This window comes from Mustela nivalis (genome assembly GCF_964662115.1).
Source record: "Mustela nivalis genome assembly, chromosome: X".
Lineage (NCBI taxonomy): Eukaryota > Metazoa > Chordata > Mammalia > Carnivora > Mustelidae > Mustela > Mustela nivalis.
In genome coordinates this window covers 105920366-105944793 of record NC_139040.1, presented here as the reverse complement: position 1 = coordinate 105944793, position 24428 = coordinate 105920366, and the positions used below count along the sequence as shown (strand labels likewise).

Here is a 24428-nt window from a genome sequence, read left to right as displayed (position 1 = left end):
CTTTTTATGACTTTCATGCTAGTCTTGCATTTATGAAATTTTATTCTCATCATTTTAACATAGCCACTGAGGTACATAATACCTAACTTATCTATAATGCCTAGTTGAAAATATCCACAAAAAGATGAGTTAAAAATTCTAACACCTTCAAGATAAGACTTTAAAAATATCAAAGAACAGGAAATCTATTCTGTAATTACTCCTGATTTAGGATGTGCAGATTGAGACATTATGTTCTCGTAAACTAGCAGAATGGATCTCATCTATTATAGGTGTACTTTTTCATGAAAATGTACTTTCCATTACTGGGGGGGGGAGACATTTAATGCCAAAGGAGGCACTGAACAAGTAGGCTGTTGGTAAGAAAAAAAAAAAAAAGAAAGGAACTTTCAGGATAAAATAGGTTCATGGCAGTTCATTACATGTAGTTTCTTCTTTTAATCCAGAAAACAATATTTCCACTGAGCATTCAGTTTTTGTTGGGATGGTGATTCCTTGGGCAAATTTTGAAATTTATATCACAATTTTCTAACTGAACTGACATGACAGGCACCTGAGGCTTCTGGAAATATTGTTTAAGTTAAAAACACTGCCATCTAAACAGCTATAAATGAGTTTTCCTGCTTAATAATTATTTTTTGCTTGAGGATAAAGCCATGAATAAGAGCCTCTCACCTTTTCCTAATTTCAGAATCCACAATAATCTGCCTCTTCTTTTGGGGAGGTGGCGGTGGCAGTTCCTCTTGGGCATGTTTTACCAGAATTTGTTCCCTCGTGGTCACCATAGTTACCGTTTCCATTACAGTTGTCTGTGTTAGTGATGGCTGAGCGGTGGTGACAGCCTGTGAAATCTGCGAGAAGTATTGAAACAGAGGTCACACACTGCTTGAAAGACTTCAGTAAAGCCTGCTTGGAGTGGCAAAGGAAAATAATGAGAAACTGTTCCTGCTTGTTGGTAAATTGACCTTCAGATCAAAATAGCACCGTATTGAACCCAAATCAAATTGTTTTATCTGACTTAAGTTATGTTCACTTAAATCACAAAGGAAAGTAATTTCAAAACTGGAAGTAAACTTAGTGTCTCTTCAATTTATTGGCCAAGCTATGGAAAATAAAGGTGGGGGCAAAAGAGCAAAATTTACGGTGTCATTCTGACAGTTAATTAAACATGCTGTTTAAAGTGTTTATCACGTTAATGTAAATTTTACTAAGGTATCCCAGCACCAATTTCACTGCCTTGACCGACTACAGATGTTTATTAGTGTGCTGAATGCATCCTTGGTAATCAGATATAGTAATTATAGTCCACACTTTTTCAAATAAAATCATTTGAGCTTTACAATAAGTGATTTTTAACCAAATAAGTACAATGTCCTTTAAAATTACAATAAAATGTTGGGGAACCTGGGTGGCTCAGTGGGTTAAAGCCTCTGCCTTCAGCTTAGGTCATGATCCCAGGGTCCTGGGATCGAGCCCCGCATCGGGCTCTCTGCTCAGCCAGGAGCCTGCGTCCCTTCCTCTCTCTGCCTGCCTCTCTTGTCTACTTGCAATCTCTGTCTGTCAAATAAATAAAATCATTTTAAAAATTAAATTATAATAAAATGTCAATGTAAAGTGTCTATTAGTCCAGTGCATTTAAGTTGAATATTATTCAAAAGCTAAAAAGCACATCACCCTTGTTTAACTAATGAGTATATTAAAATATTTGAGTCTCCAAAGTTAACATTAAAGATACTTCCTGGGTTAGAATCCTACTAACTTTGTGCTCACACTTTTAAAAATTACCTTTTAAACATAGATTATCACTCCTTGGAATAATATGGTGTGTGACCTTAATCATGAGAGGCTATCACCTCAGTAAGTGGGCATTACCAGACTAGCTATATAATGGCGAGACACCCTTCCATTCCTCAACCATCAACTCTCCGTCTCATAGCCCTTCTGTTATTAGAACTGAACAGTTACCTGCTGGGATATTGATCATTATTACACTTTTAGTAATCCAAATCATTTGGAAGACCTATTTACAAAGAGACCAAAATAGGCCAGCATTAGATTCACTTACAGTTACTTGACATGCACAAAGCCAGGGATCTGGTTGAAGTCAAGATTACTTTGACTGACTTTCCTGAACTTGCAAAGAAATACGGAAAGGGTTTGGGTTAACCTCCATGGCTCACACATGACTGATTCCTTCAATGGGAGGAAATCAGAGAAGCCTCAGGATCTTCTTATTGCAACTTCCAAAGAGGCAATTTGACATGGGAGTAATGAAATATTTTGTCACAATGCCTTGTGTAAAAATTGCTTTTGACAAATACATTTTAGATGTGCTACCCTTACATATGTCAAGGCCTTAGAGACTTCTATTTTGGTAGCCTAAATAGGTTTTTTTTTTTTTTTTTAAAGGACGTTAACAGGTTACTGAGTTTCTGCCTGTGTCAATACCAGTTTTATCTTCTTTAAGCTCTCCATAGATTCATTATTTAGAGTTGATCATTGAGCCTCAAACAATAATTATAGAGTCCATTGACAAATTACACCAAAACGAAGGCAGAAAGTAACACAGTTGTTAAAAAAAATGCTTAAAATAGAAGATCAAACCTAATTGTCCTTAATCCAAAATGATCATTACTTGATGAAACTAAGTTTACCTTTAAATTAAAAAAATGTCATTTTTAAGGAGGATTCTAAGAGCATTTAATTTTATTAGAGTAGTACTTTTTAACTATAAGCAAGTTTTTTTTGCATATGAAGATGGCTTGAAGAGAATACAGTTCAGGGGGAAATTTTCTAATTTTGTATGTGGAGGCACCAGAAGGCAGAAATTATGAAAATGCAAACATACTATTTGTAGTTGTATTGAATGTTATGAAACATGTGTGCTACTGGATATTTGGCTGTGAAATTAATTTCTGTAGTATTAAAATATTTTCTCATTGATACTTACGAAATTGGATAGATGGGCCCACCAACAGTAAGGTAAGGAGAAATGGCAACCTCATATACTACAAAAAGGCACTTAGAAATATAGCAAACCTTCTGAGAAAAAGCAATCATTTTTAATAAAATAATAGTAAGACATAAATTTCTAATTGTTCTATACTATAGTCATTACTGTACTATAATTGAAAATACTCCTTCATTTCCCTTGGGATGGAAGAATGGAAACAAAAAACAACAATAACTGTTCATTGACCCTGTAACCACAGGATAAAATTTGTTATATATAACAAATGAATACTTTCAATAGCTATTCCATATAAGCAGAATAAAAACCAAATGGTCATGTACTAAATTTCCCTATGGCTTTTAGTTATTGGCTGTAAACACTTAATTATGTGTTAGAATCATTAGAAATACAGACAAGAAGGGATTATGGAGGTCATTTAGTATAACCTTCCACTTACTGTAGGATTTACTACTCCCAGAAGCAGAAAACTCCTTCCAGAATACGGCAGCCAATCTTCCCATTGGCAAAGTTTTTACAGGTAGTAGAAGCCTCTCTTATTTTGACTTGGTTCATTTAAAGTTTGTTTTGAATCCTGAACCAACACAGAGTAAACCGAGTATTGTTTCTATCCAACAGTCTTAAAGACCTGAAGGTTGAAATCACGACTCTGACAAATCTTATTTCCAAGTTTTAAAATACCAGGTGTTTGCTAGAGTTAGATTTAATCAGATTTTGGTGCTCCAAAACCTAGGTTTCCTGACTTTGGACATCATATTTAATTAAAACAACCTAAAATTGTATGAGTTACTCAGCAGCTGAATCATGTTTTAATTAAATTCCAGCCTATGTTATATATGTATCACTACGGAACACACAAATGAATAAAATGGAATCTTGATTTTTAGGGAGCTTACAGTATAGTAGTCAAGGTGACAAACACACAGATAATTGTGAGACAAAGTGAGTGACACATGAAAATTATAAGTATGCAAAAATGATGCTGCACTGAACATATAGTAATCAAGGCAGTTTCTTTCTAAATGTTACAAAAACAAATTTGCCTCAACCAGTATCCTCATGTTTAAATGCTGATGCTACAGGCTGCATATAATACTTATCCCTGTTCACAGGATAAGGTATAATGGAAAAATGTTGGAAACAACCTAATGTCAGCAGGTACTTGGCTTAAATAAATTATAGTACATGCATGTGACAGCGTTATTGTACATGTTTCAAACATTTTCAATGTCACAGGAAAATATTTATATTATAGTACAGAGTAAACAACACACACAGTGCTTATGTTTTGGCAGGTAAAGCACAGATAATTTCTACTATGGACTATATATTTCTCTGTTCTTCCTATTTTCCAACTTTCTACAAAAAAACATTTTCTGCAAAATGTTGCATTTCCAGGCAGAGAAAACTTCCAGAATTTTTCTGTCCAAATTGTTGTTTTAGGTCTATCATACCTATGGATCTTTAGAACTATGGAAGTATGTCATCAAAATATATTAAAATAACTGAACATTAGGACAGCTGAAAATCTACTAAGAATGACTTAATGCCTCCATTACAATGTTGAATGGAGCAGGGGCAAAATTAGAATATAACATAGTTTGAGAGATACTCGACAAACTTTGAGTCCACCCAACTAAACTTTCATTCAGTCGCCTTCCCCACTGTTACTTACTCAAGTGTAATTAACATACAGTGTTGTATTAGTTTCAGATGTATAATAAAATGATTCAAGAATTCTACACATCTCCCAGTTCTCATCAATACAGATGTACTCTTAACTTCCTTTACTTATTTCACCCATCCTCACCCACTTCTATTTTAATTATCAGTATAATGGAGATGACACTCAAGTGTCCTCATGAAAATAAAATGCATTTGTTTTTAAATACTATTCCCTTGATCTGTCAGTTAACCATCCAGTAAAACTGGAAAACAATTTGTTTAGACTTCTTACAGTGATTAAAAGTGGGAGTCTTTGAGTCAGGCTCCACAATTCTCAAACCCCAGGTCCAAAGTTCACATAGGGTAGCATTTAGGGTAGGTTCATTTGTCTCTAAGAGCTTTGATTTCATTTCTTTGTAGGGAATCATAATGCACCTCTCACGAGGGTGTTGCAAACAGGGCTGGCTTCTTAGGTAGTGCAACTTAGGTAGTCACCCAAGTACCCTCCCTCAAAGAACCCCATGCTTGGTTTCAGACTCTGTTTTCACATTCTTGACATCCTTAATAATATGAACAACAAGCCTTGCATTTTCACTTTTTATGGGGCCCCACAAATTATGTAGCCAAAACTTAGTTTCAAGAACTAAATGATGAAATGTTTGAATACAAAAAATGCTTTCTCAGTGCATATTAGTAATAATCATTATCTTTTCTAAATGTTTGTAGAAAATTTATTTTTTTAAAGATTTTTATTTATTTGGCAGAGAGGGAGACAGCGAGAGAGGGAACACAACAAGAAGGGGTAATGGGAGATGGAGAAGCAGGCTTCCTGCCCCACAGAGAGCCCAATGTGGGGCTTAATTCAGGACCTGGAAATCATGATCTGAGCCAAAGGCAGACACCTAATGACCAAGCCACCCAGAGGCCCCTTAGTAGAAAATATTTTTTAATTAAATTTATTTATTTTCAGCATAACCCTTCGTAGAAAATTTAAATTTTTTTCTCTACTGAACCTTCTTACTCATAAGGTCACCTATATTAGCTTCCAAAAGTTAAATTCTTTCACTGTGGGAAAAACTGGAAGAGCATTTACTCACTCTCTTGATAGTTCTAGGGTATACATCTTATTGCATAATAAGGTTATATAACTTTGGTTGTTACAGAGAAATCAAACTACTCTCAATAAAATTCTTTCTTGTCATCTTCTCTTCCATTTGTTGAAAAACACACATTTCAAAAAGGAAATACATGTACATTCAAGCCCGTTTAAAGATTATAAAACGGCATACAATGAAAGGAAACATATCAACCACTGTCTCTGGTTTAACCGGTTTGACTAGCTGTCTTTACCCCCAGCTCTTACATTTTGAATTAACTTTGTGGGTGCTGGTTCTTTTTCTTTTATTTTGGTTATATTCTTAACTGCATCTTTTATTTTTCCAATTAATTATTTAAATATCCTTGCCTTTATAAATTTTAGGGGTTAAAGATTTCTACTTATTGCAGTGTGAGATATTCTACTATTTGAACCTTTAAAGAAATTTACTAAAAGAGAGTCGAGCTATGAAGAATGAGTTACCTACTTTATCTTATCATTTTCCTTATTATAAGAATAATAATGTGTGTAAGAATATCGACCAATTACAAAGCTCTTTGCATGTCCCCGGCATTTATGCTAAGTGTTTTGCATTCATTATCTTACTTAAAATGCTTAGAATAGGGGCGCCTGCGTGGCTCAGTGGGTTAAAGTCTCTGCCTTCAGCTCAGGTCATGATCCCAGGGTCCTGGGATAAAGCCCCGCATCTGGCTCTCTGCTCAGCGGGAGCCTGCTTCCTCCTTCTCTCTCTGCCTGCCTCTCATACTACTTGTAATCTCTGCCTGTCAAATAAATAAATAAAATCTTTAAAAAAAATGCTTAGAATAGGACATGCAATCCAGGCTTATTAAGTGGTAGCTGCTATTTCCTCATGGACCAAAGAGTAAGTACTATGACTATTCCCATTTTATAGATGAGAAGTAAAATTTTAGGGCAGGTCCAACTTGTAAGAGGCAGAGCAAAAATGTAAAGCCAGGTGTCAATGTTCCTTTATCCCACTCTTAGTAGGTGTTCCTTTGTTGCTATACCTGTTCAGATTTCTGAAAGATGAATTTCCTTTAAGTGGAGGGTGAATTTATATACACAAACATGCATAAACGAAGTCAGAAGAAGACTGAAAATGCACAACATGGCATATCACCACCTTTTAATGCCCTTCAGCTAATAATATATTTTAATTAAAATTGGGAAAAATCAAACAAATTAAATATACCTGAATTTTTTTTTATGCTCAGTTAGCCACTGTATAGTACATAATCAGTTTTTGATGTAGTGTTCAAGGATTCATCAGTTAAGCACAACACCACATGCCCTCCTTAATACTTACCACCCTGTTATCCAATCCCCCCAGCACCCTCCCCTTTGAAACCCTCAGATTTTTTCCCAGGTTCCATGATCTCTCATGGTTCATCACCCTCTCTGATTTCTCCTCCTTTTGATTTTCCTCCCTTCCCCTATGGTCCTCTGTGCTATTGCTTATGTTCCACATATAAGTGAAACCATATGATAATTGTCTTTCTCTGCCTGACTTACTTCACCTACTATAATCCCTTCCAGTTCTATTTATATCAGTGTAAATGGTACACACCTGAATTTTTAATACAATCTATTCAAGTTGACAATTGTGGATCAGAGGTTTATGTTGTGTCATTTTTTATACATAACTTTAGAGTGATCAATTGACTTTTAATGGGTATGGAAGAATTGTGGTTCTACATTTTGAAATATACTGAATAATCATAGCAACAGCTTTAGCTGATAACTGGTAGCCTGGCTTAAAACCATCTCCACAGGCACAGTAGCACAAGGCTCAAATATCTGATGGTGTATGGATTTATAACTCTAAGCAACAGAAAGAATTTATACCCTGAACTTTATCAGAAACCCGGGGCAAAAGATCAAGTGCTCACAAAGGAAGATGGGTGATTAATCAAGAGGCTATAAAATACTCTATCCCAGGACCAAGGGCAGAGGAATTATCATAGCTAAGTGGAGCATACATAAGTGCTAAACTTCATGGGAGTGGCTTGATAACTAAATGTCATTATTAATTACTCTCTGGTTTTGATACTAATCATAAGGCAATATAACTTTCTTGAAAAGATAACATTGGAATCATGAACACATTTAAAGTCCATATTCAAAAGACATCAAAACAGATGTAACTCTCCCATTTGAAATAAAATATTATATAACAATTAAAAAGGTTTATTCGATAAAGCTGTCTGTCCAGTTTCAGGTATTTTGTCCCTCACTTCATATTATCTTTCATACCAGTTGTCAAAAAAGAAGAGATTCATGTTGGCTTCAGGATTCATATTAAACACAGATTTTGAGTGACTATGTGAACTAACTGCATCTGTAAAAATTGAGGAACCAATGACATTTATTTATTCTGATGCACTTGACCTTCCTCTACACACCGTCTGACATGAAATAATGAAACACATTCTTTAACTAGGGATGCAGATGATCAAGTGTACTTTGAGGGAAAATGTGTATTTTTCTTTATGTGTTATTTTGTTTATTTTCAGTAGAAAATAGATGCATCACATAGATGCTGAGTATTTTATCTTCAGCGTATTTTAAATACAGGGTACTCACGATGAGTTAAATGTACACATTTCAGAAGTCAGTCTTATTTTTACAGGAAGAGAATTTTATTTTCATTATCATCTTCCAGCTGACTCTGAGATTGATATAGCAGAAAGAGCTGGAATCTCTTCACGGATCACTCCAGAGTTTTATATAAAATTTCAGGCAAAGAGAAACATATCACAGGCATTTAGAACTAGAGGTATAATATGGAGATCTTCCCAAACCAGACCTTCCATTTTATAAAAAAGGAATGAGAGTGTCCAGTAGTTCTTGTCTCTTAAATTTTCACTGCCTACAACATTTTATGTTGTTGTAGATAATGAATTTATAACATAAAAACTGTTAGGCTGATATACAAGGCCTATTCTCAAACATCTACTTTAGTTGGAGGTAGGAAAAGGATACAGTTAATATCAAAAATTATTTGAGCTATAACTTGGAAATTTTCTAATAAAACATTTAACTGAAGCTATTAACTAAAAGGTGCTCTTAAATTCAAGATGGTTAGTCCACGAATTTAGACAGTTTTTGAATAAGACAGAAACTTAAAATGTCAAGGGATTTTATTTTAATTCTAGGTTTTGTAAAACCATTTTTTTTTTAAATTAGCATTGGGCTGATTAGGCTTGGAGAACTTTCAGGAACCAATGAAAAGGGTTGTCAACGGAAAGCCCTATGAGTATTTTTAATTAAAATCACTGGTAGGGATGTCTGGGTGGCTCAGTTAAGTGTCTGACTCTTGTGTTTCAACTCAGGTCATGATCTCAGGGTCCTGGGATCAAGCTCCACATCAAACTCCAAGCTCAGTAGGGAGTCTGCTTGAAACATTACTTGAAAGGCAAATAAATAAATGTTCATCTTACTACCTCTGCATCTATGTTTTGCATTTCTGGTATTACTAAACATACTGGCTTATTATCTTCAACCACGTTTTACATTATAACCATGTCTGGCAAGAGTTTAAAAACTCCCAGAAGGACATCAATGATATAGAATAGATAAATACATATGTAATGATCACTTTCCTTCAGAATCTGTGACTATAGCTAGAGAAATATACAATATAGACATGTACTCTCATGTTCAAAGAGAGGAGGATTCTGGGCACGGTAATTTTAGCTTTAAGCTATCTGGGCTTATAGTTCAGAACATTGCAAAAATCATCAAGAGAAACATAATAAAATATTCAGGAAATGGGAATGAGATGTATAAACTTACATGTGTCATAAAATGTCCCTTACTCCTGGCAAAGAAAATAATTTACTCTACTAAACAAAGACAAAACTAGAGAATATTTGGACTCATCTAGATAGATATATTTTTACATTTAAACACCTAAGGCCAAGTTCAACATAAAATACCACAATGAATTATAAAGCACATGAATTTTAAGCCCTTTCCACAGTATTTATGATTTCACTTAAATGGGGAAAAAGACCCTAACATAACATAATAAAAAATATTTAAAAATAGGGGAAAAGATTGGTTCAAATCACTAAAATAATGTGTAAGTTTAAAGTATTATCTATAATGAATTTCTGACTATATTTCCTAATTATAACCAAGATAAAAATATGTTCATTGGAGTCACAAGCATTTAGAAAAAAATAACTGTGTAAATTTCAACAAGCATATTTATTAAAAAAATTTAGAGGACACAGAGGGTCATTTGAGTTTTTAAGTAAGTCAATCCAGAGTATATTAGCTCTGTTCTCTTTTCTCATCTTAAGCATCCATAATAGCAAGTGTTATTCTTCCTAACTTCTAGAAACAGAAAGTATTTCTATTTTCTTACACTGCCTTCTCATTAACTTAAGCATCCTTAGCTTGTGTCCAGGTATTATTCAAGTCAACTCCGACTTTGAAATGCAAGAGAAGGGCCTCACAGCTGATTTTTTTCCATATTTTGATCTCTAGCCATGCTACTCTTTCAAAAGGTCAAAATCCCTCAAAGCTTTGACCTGACCAGCAGTCAAAAATTCGGGCACACAATGTTCTTTATATGAGCACAATCGGATGCCTTGTCATCTTGGTCACAATTCCTATATCCTACTGGATTTTAACCATTATCAGATTTTGCTCATTTTTTAAACCAATCATATTTAAAAGGATTTTTAGGAGATCACAATAACATATCATTAATGGGACAGATTCTCACAAGCCCTGTCCCCGCCCCCGCAGACATACCAGAGAGTGTGCATATAAGAGAGCTTTGTTCTTCAAAGTCACAACCTTGCCCTCAACATTCTTGGACTCCTTCCCATGTAATTTTGGTCGAGTTCAATTTTACATTTAAGAAAGAAAATCGAGGGCTTTTTCAGTTATAAGATACTATTTCATGGTTCACTCTATCTCCTTTTCATTACTCTGTCCTCGGGTAGCTTCATTTTTATCTTTCTAAAAGTCCCAACGCAGCCCAGTAATGATTTGCATTGGGCCTATGATAGTTCCTTTTGGGGGGGAAAAGGAACAATGAGCAAAACCTGAAAGACGAACAGTAGAAAAGCTCATGCTTGGGGTTCTAAAAAACAACTTGCCTAATACAAATCTATACCTACCTTTTTCTAATCTGGTATATTAGTGTCTAAATGTTTGAAAATAAAGATTTAAAAAATTATACTGAACTACAACAAGCCCTCCAAACTCACTAAACAGTATGCCTTGTATATCAAGAGCACTAAAGTTTTTTCCCCCCTCCAAAGTGCCTTCACGTCTATGACTTTATTTTATCCTCATCACATTCTAATGGGCAAATACAGTGGACACAATTTGTACTGTATGTTGGACATCATTTTATAAAGAACTATATGAACCAGAGATAGTGTTGTTTTATTACAGGTTTTGAAAAGTTCAAAAATAGAAAGGTGAGTAAGTGCCCTGGGTCTTATAATTTTAGGCCATTAAAAAAATAAAGTTTCGGGGCACCTGGCTGGCCCAGTGGGTTAAGCTTCTGCCTTCGGCTCAGGTCATGATCTCAGGGTCCTGGGATGGAGTCCCACATCGGGCTCTCTGCTCAGCAGGGAGCCTGATTCCTCCTCTCTCTCTTTGCCTGCCTGTCTGCCTACTTATGATCTTTCTCTGCCAAATAAATAAATAAAATCTTAAAAAAAATAAGGTTTCTGGATTTGTTTTTTTAACAAACTAGAATAACATACCAGGAACATTTTGATGACATGCACAATGCTCCTTAGAAAGTAGGCTCGTTCCAAGAAAGTGGGTATATTTAAATATAGCATTGATAGGAAGGTCTCTATTTTCCCCATTTCAAGCAGCACTGTGAAAAAACCCATAATGTGGGGATGGACACATATGCCATTGTCTTGTTAATTCAACATTCTAAAAAATATGTTCTGCAGACAGTATCAAAGGTTGCATGCAGATTACTGGTTTACTGAATGAGATTCTCTAGGACCAAGCATTTTAATCCGTTTCCCAGGTGATTATTACGCAGACAAACATTTGAAAAGCACTGTATATGATAATGCAAGTGAACAAAAGCATGACCTACTGTTAACAGTTATATCTCCATAAATATACCCTTTTAAAGGGATGCTTTTTAAATAACTTTCTTTGTAAGGCAATGCCAATCCTTCTGAACATGGTAAGTGACCATTTTATAGCAGCAATAATCTACAGAAACACTGGGTACATATTGGAATGTAATCATTGATGGTTTGAAAAATATTAGATACTTTTAGGTACCAGATTAGATACCAAAGTATCTAATGTCTCACAATTTATTACATAAATGCCAGTGCTAAGGTAAAGTAACAATGGCCTGATCATATACAATAAGACAAATCATGATGTGGTTTTAAAATCACTATTAGATCAAGTATCTGATAAAAAATATATTCAATGGAAAACGATTTTTATTAATGTCCAATGACTGCATAGGAAATGATTACAATTTATATTCCTTTAAATTTTAAAATTTTAAGTATGAATTTAATTTTAAAAGGGAGGTCGGATTGTGATTGAAAATCATATATGTTGCCTGATCCTATTTTCTTAAATTATATTTTTGGAAGCGATCCTTTAAACTTCATTGCATCTTTCAACAAACATTTCCTAAGTGCTACTTATCAGATGTCAAGTGTCAGGAAGACAAATTGCCTGCACTGTCTGACAACAAAGGCAATAACTGCCTAAGCTACTGAATGTGGTCCTTGCTTTAATAGAGATGTATGCATGGTGCATTGAGTCATGGATTGTGACCGATTAGTAAAGGTTAGTTTCTGTAATGGAAAATAATGTGGCTTCATATGTTAAATACTATTGTGTACAATGTTAATATTTTGAATGATGACCCATGATTTCACCAACTAATAACATCAGATAATAAAAGCTTCTACTTTAAAATCACACCATTTTCTTTAAATTTCCAAAACTTATAACATGCTTAACATAAAACCACATTATGACACTACAAATGAAACACAGATGCTTTCCTAATCCACGGTCTATGTGTTTGTGTTATGAATCAGCTGTCTGTGGCAGAAAAAACACCCAGTGATTAGATCCTTACTTTAGATAACAGAACAAGGTCTTCCATGAAATGAAAGGACTTAATCCCTAACCGTGTTCCTATTACTAACATCACTTGGACAATTCATTTTTCCATCGTAAGTTTCATTTTTCTCATATGTAAAATGTAGGGATCAATGAATAACCCTCCAGTTCCTAGAAATCTAGGATTTGGGGTTAGGTTGTGAAACATAGTCCCCGAGCACTTGGTCCAATCACTCTAAGTCACTCCCATCCTCTTTCCCACTGAACAGGAAGGGAATGCACTCTCAGACAGTAACTAGTTCAGTCATTTAGTACTCACTCCTTCACCTCCCCCACATCCTCCAATACCAAGACAACCAAGAGACCCATGTTTTTATTCAACTCAATACTTGGCAAGGACCAGTCCAGTAATATCTTTCATAGGATTATAACGGTGCTCTTACTGAAAATTTTAAAAATCTCAAGGATTATTTATTACAGGGTAATTAGTATCACTAACCTGTGCTGAACTTTTTTCAAGTTTTTGGACTAAATTATCCCAGCGCTGGGCAAAGTTGTCTAGCCACGCTTCCATCTTTTGGGCTACCAGTGTGTTTTTCAGGGCTGAAAGAAGATCTTGGTTTAGTGAGCAGAGTTTGTCCATGGTTTGCTTCTTCTTTTCCAGATCTGTTTTTAAGGCCTGTTAAAATAGGAAAGAATACGTAATAAGCCTGGGTTACATTTTCTAAAACATTATAGTTAAGTTGCTTTTGTATGTATTTCCTCATTTGTATAGATAAGACTGTAATCATGCCTGCAAAGGATCAAGAGCCCATAAGAATATAAGTAGAAAATTGTAATCCAAATATTCTTCCCAAGAAGCTTGATGAAAAACAAAATAGGAAATCAGATGTAGCATAAACGCCTAGTAGTGAAACTTAAGAGCTATTTAAAAATATTTAAGGAACTTCGAAGTAAAAAAGTAGTGTTGCTCAAAGGGCAGTTTACTGACTTTTCAATTTTTTTAGCATCTGTTATTCAATTAACATTTGGCTATCTGAGTAATTATCTTCTAAAGCTAATTTTAAAGCCCATTAAGTAATAGAACTAAGTAATTGAGTGTGACACAAATCCTTTGGCATCACTTCGCATGTTTTCTAAATACATATGTGTTTTATGGAGTAATTTTTACAACATTCATTTTTCCAAAGTTCCTGTGAGTTATGAGGGCTTACACATACCCTCTGGTCGCTACAGAATGAATAAACAAAGCAGCTTGTATGAAATCAGGAGATAAAGACAACTTATTATTTCATCTTATCCATTAACGTTACCCTGCACGTTGGAAAATCCAATTTTCAGCGCCCAAATACTAGTCCCTGACTTAACTTGTAAACACAGAATAAGAAGAAAGAAAGGAGAAAATTATTTTACAACCCCTTTCCAATCCCTTCTTTCTGGCAGTAGGAAGTACAATAAACATAAACTGAACAGTGAGACCTGTCTTTCCAAAACAAATGCAAATTTAGGAACAACTAATATTACACATGGCAGAAAAATTATCATGAAACAGATGTACCGATTGCTCATGAACCGAAGTGTCACACACACAAAGAAATCAATACCCTCCCCACAAAGGATACTCTATGTAGCTCATGTTGGCATGCCAACTGCACTGACAGCTCCGAGCTGCAGAAGGCCCTGGTGTCTCCTTCAATTAGCTCATTCTTTATTCAGAATCTGCTTTACCTTGTGTACTTTACACTGGATTCTCAGTGCAAGCTATTTTCCTTTCTTTCTATTTAATTTTTTAATGTATTTTTTAAAGATTTTATTAATTTTTTTGAGAGAGAGATAGCAAGAGCTGGAACACAAGCAGGGGAAGTGAGGGAGAAGCAGGCTTCCGGCAGAACAGGAAGTCCTGGTGGGACTCAATTCCAGGACCCTGGGGCTATGAACTGAGCTGAAGGTATATGCTTAACTGACTGAGCTACACAGGTGCCCCATGCATGCCTTTTATAAGATACAAAAGCTAGTTGTGAAGTTCTTTCCTATTTTTCCTCAACAACTACAGTTTTTTTTTTCACTATTTTCTTCTCACTTTTGCAATAAATCAAAATATGAGTCAAGATTTAAAAGTAAAATCCATACCAAAATAAACTTTCAATGTGGGAACTTATTAATACATTGGTTTTGTATGTCGATTTTGTTTCTTTAAGTCACATGCTCGCTCTCCATTAAATTTAAATGCACACTTGGACTAGTAGTAAAACAATAGTTGAGGTCCCTGGCTAGACCTGGGACCTGAATTTAAATTTGAAGATTCCTCCAATTCCTTCATGGTGTCTCATTTTTGTTTTATTCTTTTAACTTTTGGCATTTGTTTGTTTTACTGTAAGTCATTTCTGTTTTGTTTTTTTTAAGTTATTATAGAATTAAAGACATTGTAAATACACTTAAAATTATATATATGTGTGTGTGTGTGTATGTACACACACATATGTATGCATGCATGCATACACACACACACACATACACACACACAATCCTCTTTGGCTTAATTTCTCAGGGCTTTAAGGGGCTACTTTAAATAGCTATATGTATAAGGCTCGGGGTGCAACATTGTGTAAGCTAAAGGTGTAATGCTTTGGAAACATTTTACAACAAGGAACTGAGAGTTATGTTTGAAGAAGAGGAAAGAATCTGTGTTTGAAATTTATGGGTAATTTCATGTTACCTAAACAGTTTTTCTTAGATGATTTATAAAACTAATTGGATACCCAAAGAGATTTAGAAGCAAATGAAACTAAGACATCTGTGTTAAAATTAAGCCAAATGCAGAAGCACTTGGTGAGCAACAGAAAAAAGAGGGCGGGGAAGAGTCAAATCACCCTTAAAGAATAACATTAGGGAAAATGGACTCGAGGTAGAGTAAGAGAATTATTGTAATGACATTGTAGAATTGCTGAATCAGTGTATTTTTTACCTAAACCTATATGACAAGAACAGTGTACCAAAGAGTGCTTCCATCTAGTAAATTTTAGATCTGCCTTTTCCAAAATGGTAGTGGCAGGTGAGTGATTCAGTTTGTTTCCTCTTGTTAGGGGAATGTTTCCTCTTGTTGGCTCTCTCTCTCTCTTCATGATCTGCCCTACCTGAAGGATTCGCCTACCACAGCTAACAGGAGGAGAGTACAGGGAACCCATGACAGCATCAAATCATAGTAATGAATTACCTTCTCCCATCTACCTTGACCACCAACACTATTATGCTTGGATTTTATGTATCCATATTAAATGACTATGATTTAACTGTTATTTGTTATCAGGGTATAAAATAGATGTCTTTCTGCATATCAAAAACTGATCACAGGTCTTGGAGCACCAGAGGACCATAGAGCTCTGGAAAACTCAGGAAGTTCTAGAAAACTTATCACATAGCAGAAGACAGCCAGGATCTTAAAGAAGAAATGTATTTTTATTTTTCAAAGAAGCCAAGCACCTGGACATACCTCCAAAATAGGCAGGAAGATAGTCAATAAACAAGACCAGGCTAGTAGTAAGGAGAGACAAGAGGCAGAGAAGCTGCTCAAGAAGACAGAACAGACGAGTTCTATCTGGTCAACGTTATAAGACAATTTAAAGCACAAAACGAACACATCCTTACAAAAGGCCCAGAAATTCTTTGAGGAAACATCAGAGTCCCGTGGAAGCCTTGCTAAAATAGATTTCTGGGCCCTACTTCCAGGCTGTATGAGTCAGTAGGTCTGGAATGAGACCTAAGAATTTGCATTTCTACCAAGTTCCCAGGTGTTGTTAGATTCAGGCATCCCAGGATCTACCAAGATCCCAGTATGGGGATCACACTTTGAGAACCACTGATTCTACTTGAATGAATTATTCAGTGGTGGTGACAGGAGGTGAGGCAAAGGTATCAAGTCCTGGAACAACAGCACTATCAATAGGGACTTGCTGAGCTACCATAAGTACTTCAACCCTGCCATTTGTCCCACAGCTACTTGAGACCATCCTCAACCCCATAGTACCCATGTATCCCCTGCACATCATCAGCTCACGGATCACCAGGCTTCCCAGAGCTGTCCTTGCCTGCAAAACACCACCAGTCCGCACAAAAGCTGCACACTTCCTTTCAACTTTGGACCTTCCCATGATAGCCTACATGATTCTACCAGCCTTGGAATTCATCTCATAAGGGTCACCATTTCTTCTTTCCTTTCCTTTTTATCATTTATAACAAATAAAAAGTCAGTTTTGACCACAAAAATTAAAAAAAAATAGATCTACATGGTTTGGATAAAAGCACAGATCTCGAGGAAATGAAATACTTGACTCTTCAGTTCCCACCTCAAATGAAAAGTAGGAGATCCCACAGGCTATTAATGATAATATTTCAAAACAAATTACACTGATTATAAATAAAAGAGAGTTTGAACACACTCTATCTATACCTAGGTATGTAGTAGGAAATGGTGACAGATGGTACCTGTTTTGGGTCTCAGATTGTGACATATTTTAATGAACATTAAATTCTTATTCACTGCCTGAGTCAGCAGGGGAATTTTACCTCAAATTCTAGACCAGCTGTCAGGTTTTGTTAATTGGCTTAAACTATCAAATGGTAAGACTTATACAAAACATATTTTCACTTTGTTCACAAGCAAGGTGACATAATTTGAATTTTAATCATATTGGAAAATAATTGAGACTTTGCTAAAAGAGTATTTTCATGGTCCTGAGGCTAGTAAAGTCTTTTATTCACTAAAATGTCAATATAGTAGTACATGATCATTCTAAACCATGCTTCTAATTGCAATTATTTTTTTGTCAAGGAATCACATGATACGAGGAGTTCTGAAATAGCTTAACATGGCTGGACCTGAGTTTGGATGTCTTTGTGCTGTTTCACTCTGCTACTCATGTTATATGACATCTTATGCATGCCACATATTTTTTCCTGGGCCTCAGTATCTTCTTCTGAAATAACCTATCTTGTTCCCTGTCCTCTTCCCAATGCTACTTAGCTCAGTTCTACTAATTGGCCTCCTTCATACCGAAGAATATTACAAAAATGCAAATATGATTGTTATCAAATTCTCAGTGTCTTCCCATCAACTGTGGAAAAAAATTACAAATATATCACTGACATTTTTGTATTCTTTTGGTACAAATAGAGATGACCTTTCTGAAATCTATCTTTAGTGGTCAAATCACCCCAGAAAGCATGGTGTTTTTTTTTTTTTGGAGGAATGAATTCTTTTCCATAACAAGCTAGCTTGTAGTAACAAGTAATACATTAGTGAATCTATTTTAAATTAAAAACATAAGATTCGTAACTATGGATCAAAAAAAATGTATGATACAAATAAATATTTGGTAAAACAATATCAAGCATTAAATAAATGATTTAATTATATTATACAATATCGATACAGATATGAATAGGTTCATTTAGGTAAAATTATAAAACATTTATAACAGACCTTTGTTTTATATTAGAGTTAACATCGAGTTAGCATTTAATAGAACTGGTCTATCAAGAAAAATAAGAAGAAATTCTGACTATGGAATATTTTATTTGAAAAACTAAGCTCTTGGGGCATGTGGGTGGCTCAGTGAGTTGAGCATCCAACTCGTGGTTTCAGCTCAGGTAAAAACCTAAGGGTTTTGGGATAGAGTCCCACATAGGGCTCGGCACTCAGCAGGAATTCTAAGAGTCTCTCCTTCTTCCTCTGCCCCTTCCCCCCTTCATTCATTCTCCCTCCCTCTCTCTCTCTGTCAAGTAAGAAAATAAAATCTTAAAAAAAAGAAGAAAAGAAAAACTAAGTTTTTAATATTACACTTCCCTTTCCTTTACAGCAAAATAATAAAGTTCACAGTGGAAGAGAAGCTTTAGAAATCTTTTCTAACCCTATAAGTTTCAACTCAAACTGAAATGTCTTATTGAAGCCCTCCCTGATGTCCTTTTATTGCCAAAGTTCCCTCATTTATCAAAATATACAAGTACTTATAATTAATGGCATTTGGGTTGCTTTAGTGTTTTTTCTAGTTTTCCAAATGAAGGCATAAGCCCCTTATGTGAGAATAATTATCTCTTATATTTCTCAACGAATTTAATTTAGACTATTACTTTAGAACTCTATACTGTTAAAGCCTTCTAGGACGTTCCTAGTGTTACTTTTCATTTTAACTGAAATCTTCCAGGTATGCTGTATTTTTTCAAAAGTAAAATTTTTGTTTTTGAAAACCCATATGTCTTTATCTTACAGAATTAGTGTTGATATTCTTCCAAAATTCATGGAATGAGGTCTTAAGTGCCTACTGTGGTAATATTAGGAGATGGGGTTTCGGGGAGGTAATTAAGTTTAGATGAGAAGAGCAGCATGATCAGATCAGTGCCCTTAGAAGAAGAGGAAGAGACACCCGATCTTCCCCCACCTCTGCTATGTGAGGATACAGCTAGAAAGTGTTGTCTAGAAGCCAGGAAAAGGACCCTCACCAAGAACCAAACCTGTCGGCACCCTGATGTCATGTTTCCAAGCTTCCAGAAGTGTGAGAAATAAATGTCTGTTGTTTAAGCCATCCAGTCTTTGGAATACCACAGAAGTGGTGTTACAGAAGTCTGAGATGACTAACACAGGAATTGGTACCAAGAAGTGGGGTGCTGCTGTAACAAATGCCTAAAAATGTATATACAGCTTTGGAACTAAGTAATAGATAGAGACCGAGAGAGTTCTGAGGGGCACAGTAGAAAAAGCTGAGATCAACACGAAAGGACTCCTAAAGGCAATTCTGGTGAGGGCTCTGCTAGAAAAGAGGAGATCTGGAAAATGTCCAAGTTTTTAGAGAATACATAAATTAAGGTGGCCATAAATTTTGCTGTAAGTATGGATGATAAAGGTCATTTGATGAATTCGCAGAAGCAATTGAGGAAAATATCATTGGAAATGAAGATCTTGGTTATAAAGTGGGAAAGAATGTGGCTGAATTGTGTTGATGTCCAATATTTTTTGGAAGGCAGATGTCCAACATTTTATGGAAGGAAAAACTTGTGGGTGATGAAACTGGATATTTAGCTAAGGAGATAGCTAAGCAAAGTATTGATGGAGTGGCAGGATATCTCTTGCTTAGGGTAAAATGCAAGAAGCGAGAAATGAATTGAAGAATAATCACTTGGCATAACAGTGCTAGAATTTAAAGATCTGGAAATTTCTCAACCTATCCATATTGCAAAACATGAGAAAATATGTTCGGAAGAGAACACTAAGTGTATGGCTGACTGACCATTTGATAAGATTAGTGTGGGTGGGAACCAGAGACCTAGTCAGCCATCTCAACAGAAGGCAGGAAGAGAGATGGAATTATACCAACAGCAACACTGCCAGCTGGGACTCAAGGAAACAGAGAAAACTGGACAGAATGAAGGAAGGCTGTCCAACATGTGCTATTGCTCAAGAAAAGGGAAGAATGATGTAGGTGGTTCAGAGATCCTAAGAGCTACCACTCCCACCACAGGCCCAGAAGGGAGGGCTAGCTCCTCCTGGGTTTCAAAGGGTAGGGCTACTTCTTCAGTTCATGGGGCAGGATGCCTCTACCCAGTAGTACCTCAGGAGCAGGTCCACTGGAGAGAGTCCCGTGGGCAGGGCTGCTGCAGAAGACCACATGGGTGGTGCCCTGTGGAAATGAAGAGGTGGGGCCCCCTAGTGCAGCTCTGGAGGTGATGCTGCTCCTCCAGTGGTCCTGGGGGGCAGTGCCTCAGTTCCAAGAGGATTATTCTTGAGGCTTAAGATCTAATGGAATTTTCCTTGCTGTGTTTTCGATCTTCATGGGACCTGTCACCCGCTCCATTTTTCCTATTTCTCCTATTTAAGAGTTCCAGGGCTCATGGGATAGAATGAATGTATTTTCCATGTGAGAAAGACATGAACTGGTGGGGGTGGGGGAGCATCCATGGATGTAATGTTATAGACTAGATGCCTGTGCCCCCACAAAATTCACATGTTGAACCCTACCTCCAAATACACACAAAAAATGTGATGATGGTATCAGGATGTAGGCCTTTAGGAGGTTATTAGGTTTAGATGAGCTCATGATGGTGGAGCCCCCATGTTGGGGTTCATGCCCTTATAAGAGAAGGAAATGCATGAGCATAGGTCAAAAGGTATAAGACTTTCACTGATAAAATAATTAAGTACCGATAATGCACTGTACAGCATAGTGACTGCAGTTAATAATAACATACTGGGTATTTGAAAGTTGTTAAGAGAATAGATCTTTAAAGTTCTCATCACAGGAGAAAAACATTGTAACTATGTGAGGTGCTGAATGGTAATTAATTGTGGCAATCATTTTGTAATATATACAAACACTGAATCATTACACTGTATTCCTGAAACTAATATAATGTGATACATCAATTACATCAATTTTTCAAATTAATTTTTTTAATGGGAAAAAGACACCAAAGTCTCTTCTCTTTCCACCATGGGAGCACAAAGTAAAAAGTTACAGTCTGCGAATCAGGAAAGGGGTCCTCACCAAAACCCAATGTCTGTTGTATAAGTCACCACACCACTGTTATTTTGTTATAGCAACCCAAGCTGTCTAAGATAATATAGCTGCCCCTATTTTAATTAAGAAAATTTACAATATGATACAACTGAATAGACTATGACTTAAGCACAAACAATGAACATTTGGCTTAAGATTAGGAAGAATAAAAAGACCAAATAATGGGGTTAATGTAAACTACTGGGTTTTAAAAAAAAGTTTGAAAGTAAAAAAATACATACAGCCAGTTTCTGAAGACTTGATAACACTTCACTTTGATCCTTAAAACCAGTTGTGTGAATCTTGTTCACCGCATCTTCTTTTTCTGAAAGCCACGCACTAAAAAGGCACTGAAGGAAATCAAGCAATTCAAAAAAGAAAATAAATAATTACTAAAGTAGATCATTGTATGTTTTCCTTTACCCATTTACCATTTTACCAAGTCTTTCACTGATACAATTTCCATGCATGACTCACCTGTTCTTCAGTAAAACGCTGCCATTTTAGGAGGACATCTTGCAAAAGCACCCAGCGATCTTCGGTCCACCTACAGATGCTTGCCCACCGATCTCCCAGTACCTGGGGAGCAGACAGCCCATAACCACATCAGCAAACAAGTCATTATTAACTGCATTTCATTTAAAATTGCATGAATGACTTGTGAAGGCATCTAATTTCGAGTCTCCTACATATACTAGGAGTTATAAAGGACACCATTTCTGCTTTTGCTTATGATTACAGAAGAAAGCACTATGCCTTTCATTTGTTTTTAGATTCCTTCACTCACTCTTGCAGCCAACACTGAAAAGTAAAGATACTTACGAGGAGTCTGAGACAGTTACCACACCACCGTTTAAAATGTCTCCATGGCAAATGTAAAAGACCGAAGACATAGATAAAGAATTAAAGAGGATTCTGCACGGATAGTATGCAAAATGGGTATCTTTCTTAGGTCTGAAAATACATCCTGAAGAATAAAATTCTGCCCACTAAATAGAATACCTAAAGACTCTTCTTTGAAGCAATCCTATGCAATTAGAACTGCTTAATGTCCCAATTGTAGGAGAAAATTGTTAGCTATTTAAATTATATCTGCATGTAGACTTTAAAAATTATCTGGTTTATTCTTACAGAGTATTTAAATTCACTCTCTCTCTCTAAATGATTCTAGTGAAAACCTGTAATATTCCCTGAATAGTAACTGCCCTATCGCTAGCATATTACTATTATTTATGTGCACACACTATTTTAATATGTAACATAAACCAATTACCAACCGTATGCATGTATGTATATATGTATGTAAGTACGTATTTACTGGATGCTGGAGACAAACATCTTTAATAAAGATATTACCAAAACTCTGGCAAACATTTCAAAACAGATTTGCAAACATAATACTTTCCTTTTCAATTGGAAGCACTTTGAAAAGACAAGATGATAAGATAACACAACTTGAATCAACATTAGTTCAAATCTTTATATTTTTGACCACATAACTTATGTTTCCACATGATAAAACAGATGATAGCTTAAATCAGCATCAACAAATAAACTCCATGAGATGAAAATTGTGCTGTTTGATTACTGATAATATGTTATGGTTAGATGTAGCCACTTTTTTTTTTTTAATATTCCTGGCTCCCAGGATGAAAAAGAAATCTTTAAATATACACTTCATGTACGTAATAGTTTCTTTGCATATCTCTCTTCAAAAATACTTTATAGCAGTATATCAGTAGGTTACCCAGATGTTTAACTTTATAATTTTGCACCAAAACTACAGATCTGTTATATTTTCATAACATACTGATTTTGTCCCACATTAATCAAACTGAAAAACCATTGAAATGAACATGCTCTTGTCTCTCACAATACAAAGAGCAATTTGACAGAAAAAGAAACCCTTCCAGTAGTAACACTCAGTTGTTTAACCTGAGTGTTTGGCCTACTGAGAGAAGCAGGCTTTTTCTTCCTCTGGTATACTCACATCCACACCACCTCTGTGTGCATCCAGGTCGAGCACATGGATTCATAAGCTAGGAGACCACAGTGTGTTTCCCGTTGCTCTAACCAAGTGGGAAGCGTATAGATAATGATTAACCATTCCAGGTACATAGCTAGCAAACACCTCAAGGCAATTATTGCAACAGGTGGTTAATTTGCAGAGTGGATTTATAGTTCTAGATCAAATCAGCCTGTATGCACATATGTGTGTACATATCTCTACACATACACATAATCTATGCACATACACATATTCCTATACCTTTCTATTTCTTAACCCTCCAAAACAATGTTTTAATTTTTTTGAGTTTTGTGCAAATCTCTACATTCTACCCTATAAGGGAAAGAGTCTGCAATAAGAAAGGTCAGAAAGTAGGCTTATGTTTATCCAAAATCAATTCACCTTCCACATTACTGTTTTTTTTTTAAATACATATAACTTTAAAGTGTGGACACTTAACCCCCAATATCTTTAAAGAAATCATTTCATCTAGGAGGCTCAGGTGGTTAAATGCCTGCCTTTGGCTCAGGTCATGATCCCATGATTCTGGGATGGAGCCCGTCATTGGGCTCCTTACTCAGCGGGGAGTCTGCTTCTCCCTCTACCCCTCCCCCAGCTCATGCTCTCTCTCTTTCTCTTTCTCTCTCTCCCAAATAAATAACAACTTGAAAAAAAAAGTTTCTAATGACAAACACACGTTTCTAAGAAAAAAAAAATTATTTGAAGTACAGTCACTGGATCCCCAATATTAAACAAACTTATTTCCTTGACAAACCTAAGCCTTGGGGTGTGGTGGGAGGACTAGAAAATGCAGCTTCAAAACTGCAGGGAAGCAAAGTACAATGGGGAAAAATAATAAATAAATCAAGTCTCCGAACACTGAAACTTTCAACAAAGCAAAGTTTCATTTATTTTTATTTTTATTTATTTTTTTATTTTTTTATAAACATATATTTTTATCCCCAGGGGTACAGGTCTGTGAATCACCAGGTTTACACACTTCACAGCACTCACCAAAGCACATACCCTCCC

The 24428-nt window shown here is 35.7% G+C and overlaps 1 protein-coding gene across 1 annotated transcript in view; it reads right to left on the bottom strand.

Moving 5' to 3' along the window:
• The window catches only part of DMD (dystrophin), a 2004585-nt gene that overhangs the window by 1345085 nt on the left and 635072 nt on the right, over positions 1-24428 (bottom strand). Inside the window, exons 14-17 of the mRNA XM_082716529.1 lie at positions 21866-21967; positions 21631-21738; positions 13342-13521; positions 676-851 (exon numbers count right to left, since the gene is read on the bottom strand). Of these exons, the coding sequence (XP_082572655.1) occupies positions 676-851; positions 13342-13521; positions 21631-21738; positions 21866-21967 (566 nt within the window). The remainder of the gene's footprint in view (positions 1-675; positions 852-13341; positions 13522-21630; positions 21739-21865; positions 21968-24428) is intronic.